Source organism: Tursiops truncatus, chromosome 17 (assembly GCF_011762595.2).
Source record: "Tursiops truncatus isolate mTurTru1 chromosome 17, mTurTru1.mat.Y, whole genome shotgun sequence".
In the NCBI taxonomy this organism is placed as follows: Eukaryota; Metazoa; Chordata; class Mammalia; order Artiodactyla; family Delphinidae; genus Tursiops; species Tursiops truncatus.
In genome coordinates, this window is record NC_047050.1 from 41,058,400 (window position 1) to 41,072,541 (window position 14,142).

The 14,142-nt window shown below is 40.9% G+C and overlaps 1 protein-coding gene across 3 annotated transcripts in view; it reads left to right on the top strand.

Annotated features, from left to right (window-relative positions):
* LAPTM4B (lysosomal protein transmembrane 4 beta) overlaps nt 1-14,142 on the top strand; it is a 69,124-nt gene that overhangs the window by 32,668 nt on the left and 22,314 nt on the right. For all 3 annotated transcript variants that reach the window (XM_019925084.3, XM_019925087.3, XM_019925086.3), the window contains exons 3-6: nt 2,466-2,539; nt 2,905-3,027; nt 7,280-7,378; nt 12,341-12,436. In XM_019925084.3, coding sequence (XP_019780643.2) covers nt 2,466-2,539; nt 2,905-3,027; nt 7,280-7,378; nt 12,341-12,436 — 392 coding nt within the window. The remainder of the gene's footprint in view (nt 1-2,465; nt 2,540-2,904; nt 3,028-7,279; nt 7,379-12,340; nt 12,437-14,142) is intronic.

Consider the following 14,142-nt stretch of genomic DNA (forward strand, 5'->3'; position numbering starts at 1 on the left):
GTGGGATCCTCCCAGACCAGGGCTCGAACCCATGTCCCCTGCATCGGCAGGCAGACTCTCAACCACTGTGCCACCAGGGAAGCCCTATATTTTTATTTTTAAATAAAGCCTTAGATTTTTTTGTTTGCTTGTTTCTCTCTCTGTCTCTCTATTTCTCTTAAGAGCTATGAGGGAGTCAAAGAGTATCCTCTAATGGGCTAGCTTTTATAAAACTCATTTTTTCTCATTATAAAATAGGCTTGTACAGAATTTGGAAACCGTCAAAGTAAGACAAAGAAAATAATAAATTTCTGCCTGAGTTCAATCAAGTTTTAGAGATTACTACAAGTTCTGATAGGCTTTGCACATAATAAAGAATGTCCACTCCTTTTAGGGAGGCTCTCTGGTTTCCCAGGACTTTGACCTCCACTACTGCATTTGCTTTACCTCCTTCGCAGCTGGGTAGCATGGTGGCTAAGAGCATTGCCTCTGGAGTTAAACTTCTGGGGTAGAATAGCTCATCCACCACTTGCCAGCTGGGCAACCTTGGGCAGGTTACTTGCCCGGCAAAAATACTATGAGGCATACGTGAAATGTCCTTGTTGGTACCTCTTCCCTCATAATAAGGGAAGGTGAGTTCATTTAGCATTAAAATTATAAAGTAAACTATAAAATATATATATGTATCCTGAGAGAAATCATGCTGTTGTAAGTACTGACTAGTATTAATTATCTCTTGATTCTCTTATAACCTTCTTTTTTTTTGAGAGTCAAATTTTTATTCCTTTAGTAAAAGTCATCAGCTTTATTATAAATGTACTGCATTAAATCTAGAGACCATTTTAAGGAAGCTTCATTTTTTTTAAGGTGCCAAATGGTCTTTGTTGATATATATACATCTGACACAGAAAGTACTTTGACCTTATGATTCTGTTTGTAAACCTGCTTAAAATATCCTCTCATCTCCGAAGCTGAGGATATAGTGTGGGTGGCTCTAGAACTGGAATGCTTTCCTTTGGAGAAATACCTGTAGCAAGCGACAGCCTAGGTTGGTTCATTTGGTCAGTATTTAAAAGCTTAAGTAGAAGCAGCATCGTATAGCAGAGAGAGCCAAAACTTTGAATCATAAGAGCTGGATTAGTCATAGTTTCGCCTTTTGATGCAAATGCTATCTCAGCAAGTTACATAACCTCTGAGCCCTGGTTTCATAATCCATTCACTGGGCACAGTAACATCTACCTCAGAGTAATGAAGACTCAATGAGGTATCTGTGAAAATGCCTTGGAAACTGTCAGCACTATACAGATACTTTACTGCAAGGGTTTTTGTACTGTCTTAGCCTGATTATAACTCTACACGTTACCTTCAGAAACCCAGATATACTGTACTTCTAATCAGAATAAGTCTTCAGTTTGTACCTACTGTGAAACAGGCTTTGTACTAGAGCTGCTCTATTCAACAAAGATATGATACAAGCACACAAGTAATTTTAAATTTCCTAGTAGCCTCATTTAAAAAGGTAACAACAAACAGGTGATTAACTTTAATAATGTATTTAACTCAGTATATCCCAAATATTATTTCAGCTTGTAATCAGTATAAAAATCATTAATGGGATTTTTTTGTTTTTGATACTAAGTCCTTGAAATGAGGAGTACATTTCAATCTTACGGCACATCTCAATGCAGATTGACCACAGTACAAGTGCTCAGCGCGCACATGCGGCATCTGTCACCTTCTCGGTGTTGAGTTTGCGGTAGTGAACGAGACACAGCAGCAGCTCCTTTTCCTCAGGAAGGTTCCTCTAGCAGAGACAGACAGTACACGAATGAGCTAGATAGTAGTGAAACATGCCGTAAAGAAAATGCAGCAGCCACGTGGGCATGACTGGGAGGGTCACATTAGCTAGGATGGCCAGGGAAGATCTTGGAGGTGTTGAGCTGAATGATTAAAAAGGCGGAGCCAATCATGTGAAAATATGAGCGACATTACTTCTGTTCAGTGGGAACTGCAAATGTGAGGCCCTGGCATGGGATGATTTGGCTGTGTTTAGTGAACTAAATGGTATGGCTGGATTACAGTGAGCAGGAAAGTGTGGGATGGGATGAGAGGAGATTGGAGAGGTTGGCGGGCTCTAGACTAAACAGAGACATAAAGGTCCTGATAAGAAAAAGAATACCTCTTTTGTTATATATATAATTCAGTGGACCAGAAGACCAAACTTTGAAATATATATATACATAGATATATTTATAGATATATTTAATATAGACCTATGTGTGATTTAGGGAGAAAATCTTTTAGGCACTTTGCTTCCCTTAACAATGGTCGTCTCAGATTCCAAAGGAACTCTGGTGTTTAACTTAGTATAAAGTTCTTGTCTATAATTGGTTTATAAACAAAATGCCTTTGAGGAGTGGCTTTTAAAAATATTAAAACAGTGGAGCTACTACTGACTTTCTTTTTTTAAAAAAACTTTTTTGCAGACATGTGCATTGCTATCGCAATTTCTCTTCTCATGATCCTGATCTGTGCAATGGCTACTTACGGAGCATACAAGGTAAGCAGCTTAGAAATAAGGTCCTGGGCCTCTTCCTTGGTCCCTTACACATGTAATCTGTGCAGCTATCTGTAAGAAGTGAGGAATGATCGTTCTCAGTTTCCTGTAAGAATCTTTAAGAGTTTACATCTCTTGCTAATGTTACGTGGAAAACCAATGTTACAGTCTCAGAAGTGTGTTCATTGAGGCTTGTTGGTTTGCTGCTTTTGTTTGGTTTAGCAAGTTGCCATCATGACCTGCTTTAATGAATTTCTACTCCTCCGTTTCCCTTCAGATTAAGAAAAGATTTCTCTGAATTCAAAAAAATATTGTTTTGTAATATTGAACATATTAAATGTTAACATCCTGTCCTGTCTTACGTTTAGCAACACGCGGCCTGGATCATCCCCTTCTTCTGTTACCAGATCTTTGATTTTGCCCTGAACACCTTGGTTGCAGTCACCGTGCTTGTTTATCCAAACTCCATCCAGGAATACGTACGACAGCTGGTATGTGACCTTGATAATTACTATGTCTCTTCGTGAGGGAGACCTGGTTAAGATAGAAATACAAAAGACGTAGAGATAAACATACATATACATATTAATTTGTGGCTCACTTGCATCTGAGTTACTGATTAGAGATTTTTGAATAAAGATAAGATTTTCTTATCTCTTAGAATGCTTTTTGGGAAAACATAACCCCCTGAGGTAGATAAGTTGGTGATGATGGTATTAGAGGTGCCTGCCTAATTTACAAGCTACTTACTAATTGTCTTAGTTTTGTAAAATGCAGTTTGCTCAGTTATCAGCAGAGGATGATAGCCTTTTGCGTCTGCTGTGTATGGGAAAAGTGGAACTCTACCATGTACTGTTTCCTGAACTTATTTGACCATAGAACCCCTTTCTTCTTCAAACTTCTTTTTTTAAAAAATTAATTAATTAATTTATTTATTTTTGGCTGAGGTGGGTCTGTTGCTGCGCGCAGGCGTTCTCTAGTTGCGGCGAGCAGGGGCTACTCTTCGTTGCGGTGCGCGGGCTTCTCATTGCAGTGGCTTCTCTTGTTGCAGAGCACGGGCTCTAAGCATGCGGGCTTCAGTAGTTGTGGCTCATGGGCTCTAGAGCGCAGGCTCAGTAGTTGTGGTGTACGGGCTTAGTTGCTCCGCGGCATGTGGGATCTTCTTGGACCAGGGCTCGAACCCGTGTCCCCTGCATTAGCAGGCGGATTCTTAACCACTGTGCCACCAGGGAAGCCCCAAACATCTTTCTGGGGCTGGTTTTCTACAATATTAAATGTCCTTTGTGACCACATGAGTGAATATTGGTGGCTGGCTATTAAGAAGCTCGTGGAGGGTGTGAGATTAGAGTACTTCTGTGCCTTCACATTTTTTAATCTTTGTGTTTTAAATTATGTACCTTAAAATTTAATTTCTTCAAAATCTTAGAATGCTTTAAATGGAAAGAATAGAATGTTCAGTCTTTAGTTTTCATAGTAGTTTCTGAGGACTTCCCTGGTGATGTAGTGGTTAAGAATCTGCCTGCCAATGCAGGAGACACGGGTTCGAGCCCTGGTCCGGGAAGATTCCACATGCCATGGAGCACCTAAGCCCATGCGCCACAACTACTGAAGCCGCTGCACCTAGAGCCCGTGCTCCACAACAAATGAAGCCACTGCAATTAGAAGCCCACATACCGCAACAAAGAGTAGCCCCCGCTCACCACAACTAGAGAAAAAGCCCCTGCACAGCAACGAAGACCCAATGCAGCCAAAAATTAATAAAGAAATAAATAAAATATTTCCTTTTAAAAAAAATAGTTTCTGAGCATGGGGGAAGGAACGATGTGAAAATGGAGGTCAGGAAGTTCAGTGGAAAAGAGGGATGGAGGGGATGGAGCCAGGTAGGAAGTGTGGCCACAGGAGTTTGTGATCTTTTGGCAGTTGGCCCAGAGCACGTGACTAGTACTCAACAGACCTAGTATGAAAAGCCTCCAGTGTGTTGCTCCTTCAAAGCATTAGGTTGTCATTGTTGTAAGAAATAGCTTCTTTTTGTTTCTTAGAAATAGATCTATGTTTTCGTAGAGTGTAGTGTCAAGAAAATTGTGGTGTTATTTCCCATGTGCTAATTTTATGTGTCATCTCTTGTGATAACAGCTAAGTGTTATATGTGATGAACAGGTTGTAGAATTACCTCTGTCTTTCAGGACTTGAATTCTACTCTGTAATAATGATCTGGCACTGAGCTCCTAAAATCGTCCTGGAATTGTGGAGGAAACATAGTCTCCACAGAGCCCATCACGTGAGGGGGCCGGGAGAGGGTGGGTTGGAGTAAGGGGACACCAAGGCAAGTCACATGCCAGTTCTGACTACTTGAGTCTATTGCGTGCTCCATCCCATGTATTTGGAGATTTATAAGGAGGAGAAAGGCTAATGTGCAGGCCAGCGTTTAGAACACTCAGGATACTACCAAGACTTCCTGTTCCACCTGCATTGTTCAGTCACTACTTCCTGTTCCACCTGCATTGTTCAGTCACTACTTCCTGTTCCACCTGCATTGTCCGGTCACTCCGTACCCAGTTGTAAAGTCATAATATTGGTGGTGCTCACAATAATCCTCATAGGAGTTTAAAAACTCACTATCTACTTTTATTTATAATTATAAACCAAATAATACAAGTAGGCATCTTCTGCATGTTCGACTTGAAGATCAGTCTGGGCTGGAAGAGCGAGACCTGCAGGTTATTACAGTGCCTAAGAGACGGCACTGAAAGGGGACATTAAATTTCCACTGCTGTTGCCCCTCCTGTTGACAAGTTGAGATATACAGTGAATCTGGGGAGGCTTGTCTGAGAAGGCTGCTAGAGAGCACCACTTAATCCTAGCGCCCGTTCTTTTTATGTGGAGTCTTGTAAAACACAGTTAAAGTAAGTTATGTGTGTGTTTTGATTGGTCTTAAGTGGATGTAGAGACCACGTTCACTTTTCTGGGGGAAAGAGTGTAAAGATCTTTGTGGAAAGGCTCATATATTTCCACTGTAATAGCGGTTGTTTTTTTTTTTTCCACATTCCTGGAAACAATATGATTTTGTGTTGGTCTTGTAGATAACATCAGTTTTTTTTTGTTTGTTTGTTTTTTTTTGCGGTACGCGGGCCTCTCACTGTTGTGGCCTCTCCTGTTGCGGAGCACAGGCTCCGGATGCGCAGGCTCAGCGGCCATGGCTCACGGGCCCAGCCGCTCCGCAGCATGTGGGATCTTCACGGACCGGGGTGCGAACCCGTGTCCCTTGCATCGGCAGGTGGACTCTCAACCACTGCGCCACCAGGGAAGCCCCAGTTTGTTTTATTTTTGCCCTTTGAGGTCAGTACTACAGACAGCCTTTTTAGGCTCCAAGGGCAGGGGCCAGTTTGATGAGCTGATCACAAAAAGTGACTTAGATTTTATTACTTAGGTATTTTGCCAGAGTGAAAGGAGACTCTGAAAACCACTAGGGCGAGGCTCATCCTGGGGAGGAGGAGCCAGGCACGAGTCACGAGTTTTCTCCTTTGTTATGTCTGGGAATACTGCTCACGTGGGATCCAGACACATAGTAGTGGGTGATGAGGGGAGATGAAGGGTGACCGCACACGGGGCTGCCTTCTGTGCACACTGTGTAAGCTGTTTGCAATGAGAGCTTCGATCCGTTTGCAATGAGAGCTTCGATCCGTTTGCAATGAGAGCTTCGATCAGTGCTGAGCACGAGATTCACGGTGACATCCTGTCATTCCCGTGAACCATAGTAGCAGATTTCAGTCCTGCTAAAAGGGTTTCTTTTGACCTGGTAGTTAATCATTATGGTCAGATGGTAGGAGTTGTGTTTTTTTGTTTTTCGTTTTTTTTTTAATTCAAGTACAGTTGTTTTACAATGTTGTGTTCATTTCTGCTGGACAGCAAAGTGATTGTTATACATGTATATACATATTCTTTTTCGATTATTATCACAGGATACTGAATATAGTTCCCTGTGCTATACAGTAGGACCTTGTTTATCCATTCTATATAATAGTTTTGATTTTTTTAAAATGCTGTAAAAACCTACTAATATAAAGGTTCTGCTCTTTGAGGAGAAGTAGCATCAGCAAAAATGCTCTATATTAAGAAGACACTATTTTAATAGGGTTCTGCAACCCTTGCCCTACACAGCCCATTAGAATGGTCCAGAATTTGCAGAAAATCCAAATTTTGAGGAGTTGTAAAGACCATTGACTTCTAACTTTCTATATGGTTGGAGGGCAGAATTAGGTCTTTACGTCTCATGAATCTTCCACTGAATTTTTTTTCTTTCTTTCTTTCTTTCTTTTTTTTTTTTTTTTTTTTTTTGCGTTATGTGGGTCTTTCACTGTTGTGGCCTCTCCCATTGCAGAGCACAGGCTCAGCGGCCATGGCTCACGGGCCCAGCCACTCCGCGGCATGTGGAATCCTCCTGGGCCGGGGCACGAACCCGCGTCCCGTGCATCGGCAGGCAGACTCAACCACTGCGCCACCAGGGAAGCCCTGAATTTTCTTTTTGAGAGTTACTGCCTGAATTAAGAACAGACTAGCCTCTCCCCATCACACTGTTTATAGCTTTTTCATTAGTAGAGGTAGACTAGAAATGTTGTATTGTCCTTAAATAATAACTATCTGCTTTAATTAATTGCTTTCTGATAAGCACATCTGGTTAATGCTTATGGAATAGAATCCTGGATCGTTAATGAGATTTGCTAATGAGGTACTTTTCTTTTGTAGCCTCCTGATTTTCCTTACAAAGATGATATCATGTCAGTGAATCCTACCTGTTTGGTCCTTATTATTCTTCTGTTTATCAGCATTATCTTGACTTTTAAGGTAAGCATGAAGATTTTACTTACGGTCTAAATATTACTAAATGTATTCATGAATGCTAAAGAAGTAAGAAAACTTGCTGTTAGTTTATCTTGTTTTAGATTTCTGAACTGCTTTTTGAATTCCTCACAATTCTGTTCCTTCTCTTATCTATATGAGAGAGATAAACACTAACCAGCCTTCCACAGGCCAACCCAGGGTTCTTCTAAAATCTATTTGGATGTAAATAATATAATGTTGTACATTTATGTGGTGTGTATTAAGTACCATAGCATCCATTACAAGTCTCTGAATACATTCTTTTGTAATTTGTGGGTTTTTTCCCTAAATATTTATTTATTTATTTACTATATTTGGTTGCAACAGGTGGGCTCCTTAGTTGCGGCTCGCCTGGCTCCTTAGTTGCAGCACGCAGGCTCCTTAGTTGCGGCATGCATGTGGGATCTAGTGTCCTGACCAGGGATCAAACGTGGGCCCCCTGCATTGGGAGCGTGAAGTCTTAACCACTGCTCCACCAGGGAAGTCCCTGTAATTTGTTTTTAAAAATGTAATCGATTTTGAACATTATTCTGTAACAGTCTATTATGAATTTATCATTTTTATAAATTAGTTATTGTTGGACATTGAGATAGTTCCTACTTTTTCACTTATAAATAGTATGGCAGTGAATATATTAAATTAATTACATCTTTTGTATACTTATACATTTATTTTCTCAAGATCTATTTCCTGAAATTTGAGGGTATGCATAATTTGAAGGTTTCTGATAGTTTGTCAAATTGATCTCCCCTAAAGTTGAATGCCTTAACACTCTCATCTGCCACGTTTCCCTCACCCTCATCCGTCGAGTGCTATTTTTCATCTTTGTAAACCTGATAATAAAAACATCATTATAATTTGTGCTTGTGTGCTAGTAATAAGTAGAAAATTCTTAAGTTAGACCTTGAACTTTTAATTCTTAACATCTTTCATTGTCTTTATTTTGGCATAAAATTGCCGAATTCTTTAAAAACCAAGCTTGGTGAGTTTTGAAGAAGCTGCATTTAGGGAGAAAAGTCATTTTAAATGGTAATGTGTTGAAGAGGAGTAGGAAGAAAGTGATTCATTGAAAGTCAGTGAGGTCTGCATCGCCCTCCATACAACATGCTCTGCATGGCTTGTTACTACATGTGTGGCTTAGTGGTCAAGGATTTGGGTGAATTTTATACACGGATGTTGAGGCTTCCTGCCCCTGCAGCTCCTACCTCAACACCCCAACTTCCTGGCTTCTTAGTCAGACCACCAGCTGTGTGGAGAGTGGGCAGAGCCACTGGCAAAAGGCTTCAGACCCTCAAATCCCACTCACTGCAGTTTGCCACTCAAGGGTAGACTCCCCTTTAGCTTCTGCCTGTTTTGGGCCCTTCAGCCCTGCCTTCAAATAGAGTCTGTGTGTCTGTGTGTGTTTATTCCAGACTTTATCATGTTTACCTGGAAGAAGGTTAGTCTGACCAAGCTACCCTGTGCCATTACCCAGAAGCCAGCACCTCCCACTCCTCTCAAACAAGGCATTTTAACTGTGTAGGCATTTACATCTTTCTTGGAAATGCTTACTTGAGATTTGAGTCAGAGGACCTAGATTTACCTTGTGTCACTGCCATATAGCTATGTGACCAGAGCCTTGGTTTCTTCATTTACTAAGTAGCAGTAATAGCTAAGAAAACATTGTGAAGGGTGACTGTGAGGTTAATTGAGCTAATGGATGGGAAGATGCATCATTCATTTATTTATTCAGTAAATATTTGCTGAGGGTCTCCTGTGTGCCGGGCTGTGTTTTAGCTGCTAGGGTTTGGTGGTGAATAAGAAAAATCCCTGCCCTGTCTGTGGTGCTTTTATCAACTGCAAACAATATTATTTATCATAATGACCTAATAAAAGGCATCTTATAGATGGTTCACAGCACTGTCTCCAACCTGTGTGTAATGTGTTAATATTTCATTATATATGTATCTATCTCTACTAACCAGACTGCATTTCCTTGAGAACATAGACCCTGCCTTCATGATTCTATCCCTTGTGGAGACTCAGTAATTATTAGTTTAAACAAATACGAACACATATATGTGTTGCAGTTTCACATAACAGTTTACCTGATTAGTAGCTCTCACAACCTAAATTCACTGTTACTCTTTAATAAGTTTTATCACTAGTGATTCCCTGGGAACCCAAATCACAACATGTATCAGTTTTTCTCTGTCCTTAGTTGGTAAAGGGAACAGCGCTTACCACCTAGCTCTGCAAGTAGATGATGGATGTACTCTTGTCAGTGCAAGTCTGTTTGGGAAATATACCAAATATTTAATTTATTCAAGATTACAGAAATGTCAAATAGGAAATAAGGTCACTGAAATAAATCATTGGTCATTGAAATAAGTTTAGAGACAATAGGCCAGGTTTTTCTCCCATCAGAGTGTTTAGTGGGTGAACGCCCCTGGTGTTGCAGGGGGCGTTCAAGAATGCTGACTGGGTGTATGGGACCCCAGACGCTGGGTATTTCCCCTCCGCAGTTTAACCTTCAGTTGTAGATTTGTCATTTTGGAGGCCTCACATCAGAAAGAGTTCTTGTCTTAAAAGAACCTTCTGTTCACTGCTAAAATAATGGATGACTTCTTACATAGTACACAACAGAATATGTCCAAGCATTCCTTTTTTATTTGTATTAAAATTCTCAATGAGTCCAGGGTTTTGTTTGTTTGTTTGTTTGTTTTAATAGAGAAGCAAGAGCGTTGTTGAATAAACTGAAGATTTGAGTAAATTCAACATATTGTTCAAGAAAAATGCCCTTCCCATCTCTTTCTCATTGTTGATCTCTGGTTTCAGATTATTGCCATTGAGAAAACACTTTACTAAAATAGCATTATGCATTTTCATATTAACATTATCACAGAAAGTCTCACTGTAGGAAATAATCACCACCAAGTATGAATGCAGCAGGCTTCCCTGGTGGCGCAGTGGTTGAGAATATGCCTGCTAATGCAGGGGACACGGGTTCGAGCCCTGGTCTGGGAAGATTCCACATGCCGTGGAGCAACTAGGCCCGTGAGCCACAACTACTGAGCCTGCGTGTCTGGAGCCTGTGCTCTGCAACAAGAGAGGCCGTGATAGTGAGAGGCCCGCGCACCGCGATGAAGAGTGGCCCCCGCTTGCCGCAACTAGAGAAAGCCCTCACACAGAAATGAAGACCCAACACAGCCAAAAATAAATTTAAAAAACCCAAAAGTATGAATGCAGTTTAAGACAGCATTCTGAGTTCACAACAGAACATTTACCTCACTTCTGAAAAGTGTTGACGAGCACTCCTTTTGTTGTTAAATGTCTTCTTTTTTTATAAAACAACTTTCTTGAGATATAATTCGCATATCATAAGGTTCTCCCATTTAAGTGTACAATTTAGTGGTTTTTAATATATTCACGGAGTTGTATAAACACAGCTCTGTGGTTAAACAATGTAATTTGAGAACACTTTTACCATATGACGTTTGCCCTTACCCCCATCCCCTGGTAACCACTAATCTATTTTCTATCACTGTGGCTTTGCCTCTTCTGGACATTTCATATAAATGGAATCATATAATATGTGGTCCTTTGTGACTGGCTTCTTTGACATTTCCAAGGTTCATCCGTGCTGTAGCATGTTATCAGAACTTCCTTTTTATTGCTGAATTATATTCCATTGTATGAATATACCATACAATGGAATATTTTGTTTGTCTATCCAGTCCTAAGTTGACAGACATTTGGATTGTTTTTACTCTTTTGCTATTACAAAGAATGTTGCTGTGAACATTTGTGCACAAGTTTTTGTGTGGACATATGTTTTCATTTCTCTTGGGTATATACCTTGGAGTGGAGCCACCGGGTCACATTTAACTGTTTGTTTATTTATTTATTTATTTATGGCTGCATTGGGTCTTTGTGGTGCGTGGGCTTCTCATTGCGTGGCTTCTCTTGTTGTGGAGCGTGGGCTCTAGGCGCGTGGGCTTCAGTAGTTGTGGCGCGTGGGCTCTAGAGCGCAGGCTCAGTAGTTGTGGTGCACGGACTTAGTTGCTCCGCGGCATGTGGGATCTTCCCGGACCAGGGCTCGAACCCATGTCCCCTGCATTGGCAGGCGGATTCTTAGCCACGGCACCACCAGGGAAGTCCCCACATTTAACTGTTTAACCTTTTGAGGGACTTCCAGACTGTTTTCTAAAGCAACACCGTTTTACATTCCCACCAGCAATGTAGGAGGGCTCCGTTTTTTCCACATCTTTAACCTTTTAATCAAAGAATTTCAGAGCTAGAAAGGGGCTTTGAAATCATTTTGTTTTAATCTGATTGCACATGATTGGAATGAAAGTACAAAGACTTCGTATTTTAAACATCTCCCATGAGCTCATGCTTTCTATTTCCAGCATGTCTTTATTCTGGACCTTAATTTTAATTATCTTCTTTGGATATTTCATTGTGAAAATGGAAATGTTTTAGTGAATTGTACTGATCACAGAGCAAATTAATGTGCTATGAACGTTTTTTTTTTTTAAGTTGACTTGTATTATAAAATCATATATAATGATACAGAATAACGATCCGAAAGACCCAGAGTTACAGTGTGATGAGAATCGGCTAATGAATTGATTGTTCTTTGGGGGCAGTAAATGTTTGCGGCGATTGCTCCTTTCAACTTCCTTTTCTTGGAAATTCTCTTTCTCCTTTCAGCCCCACCCTTCCCCGTCACCTTCTGTGTAGTAAAGGCTACAGTATCACCCTTGGCCAGAAAGCTACTCTATCCAACATTTGTAATTTTAAAGCCTTCTCGGTTTAGTAGAGTTAATGTGTGTTTAAAATTTATATAAATGAACATTTTGCAATATGGCTTTATCCATGATGATACTGTAAATTGTCTGAACTTTGAAAATTAAATCTCTAACAATCACTACTTACTTACAGGGTTACTTGATTAGCTGTGTTTGGAACTGCTACCGATACATCAATGGCAGGAACTCCTCTGACGTCCTGGTTTATGTTACCAGCAATGACACTACGGTAGGTGTGACGTCACTTCACGTGGAGATCTCCACACATCCACTATACGACGGCTTATAAATATTTCTAGTGTTTGCTGCTTTTTTTACTGTTGTTGAAACATGTTCATGAGCTGCTTAGTCATCAAAGGATTCATAGTTGAATGAAATGTGTTTTGTTTTCCTTACAAGACATTAAAATCTAGTTGGCTTAACTCTGGTTCATTTAAAAAAATATTACAAATAGGTAATATATGTGCCTCTCCACATTTATGTATCTTTCTTTATTTTGGCTGAGTGGCATGTGGGATCTTAGTTCCCTGACCAGGGATTGAACCCAGGCCCCCTGCATTGGAAGCACGGAGTCTTAACCACTGGACCACCATGGAAGTCCCAACATTTACGTATCTTAAACCTGCATTATTAAAAAACTTTGGTAGGGCCTCCCTGGTGGCACAGTGGTTAAGAATCCGCCTGCCAATGTAGGGGACATGGGTTCGAGCCCTGGTCCGGGAAGATCCCACATGCCGTGGAGCAACTAAGCCTGTGCGCCACAACTACTGAGCCTGTGCTCTAGAGCCCGTGAGCCACAAGTACGGAAGCCCGCGTGCCACAACTACTGAAGCCCATGTGCCTAGAGCCTGTGCTCTGCAACAAGAGAAGCCACCTCAATGAGAAGACCGCGTACTACACAGAAGAGTAGCCCTCGCTTACCACAACTAGAGAAAGCCCACACTCAGCAACGAAGACCCAATGCAGCCAAAAGTAAATAAATAAATTTATTTAAAAAAAAAAACATGTTAGGTAATTCTAGGTATCAATTCTGCATAGTTTGACTATACTATCTCACTTGACATGTGAAATTAAACTTAAAAATGTCATTTTATAGGTAGAGAGATAAGAATGGCAGAGATTACTGTATCTTTAAAACTTGCCCCGCACATCGGGCTTCCCTGGTGGCGCAGTGGTTGAGAGTCCACCTGTCGATGCAGGGGACATGGGTTCGTGCCCCGGTCCGGGAAGATCCCACATGCCGCGGAGCCTGCGCATCTGGAGCCTGTGCTCTGCAATGGGAGAGGCCACAACAGTGAGAGGCCCGCGTACTGCAAAAAACAAAAAACCAACTTTCCCCGCATATGAAAACCTTAGCAAAAGAATTTAGATGATCTGTGTTCTGCCACTAGTTGTTCATACTTAACTTTTTTAAACCTATCAAATATGATTTTGAGAAACATGCCTTCACTGGAAGAGTCCTCAAAATCATTTGTCCTTTATGTAATTATCTCGCCTGGCTCGTGGTAAAAGTACAAGTCCTCTAGGTACTAATCTCTTTGTGTCTCCATCACCATGTGTGATGCTCAGTACAAGTAAATGCTCGAGGAGTGGTTAATGGAAAGGTTGGGTGACATGAGCCTGTGGGATGGGTCCAGGTGGATAGGATTGGAGGGGACAGAATGGACAGGACAGGTGAAAGGATAAATATAAATGGTGTGTCTGTTCTAAACTAGAATGGAGTTTTATATTTGGTTTTTTTGGATAAATATAAATGGTGTGTCTGTTCTAAACTAGAATGGAGTTTTATATTTGGTTTTGGGGCATTTTTATTATTTTATTTTTTTAAAAAATTTATTTTATTTATTTATTTTTGGCTGCATTGGGTCTTCGTTGCTGTGCGCAGGCTTTCTCTAGTTGCGGCGATCGGGGCTACTCTTCGTTGCGGTGCGCGGG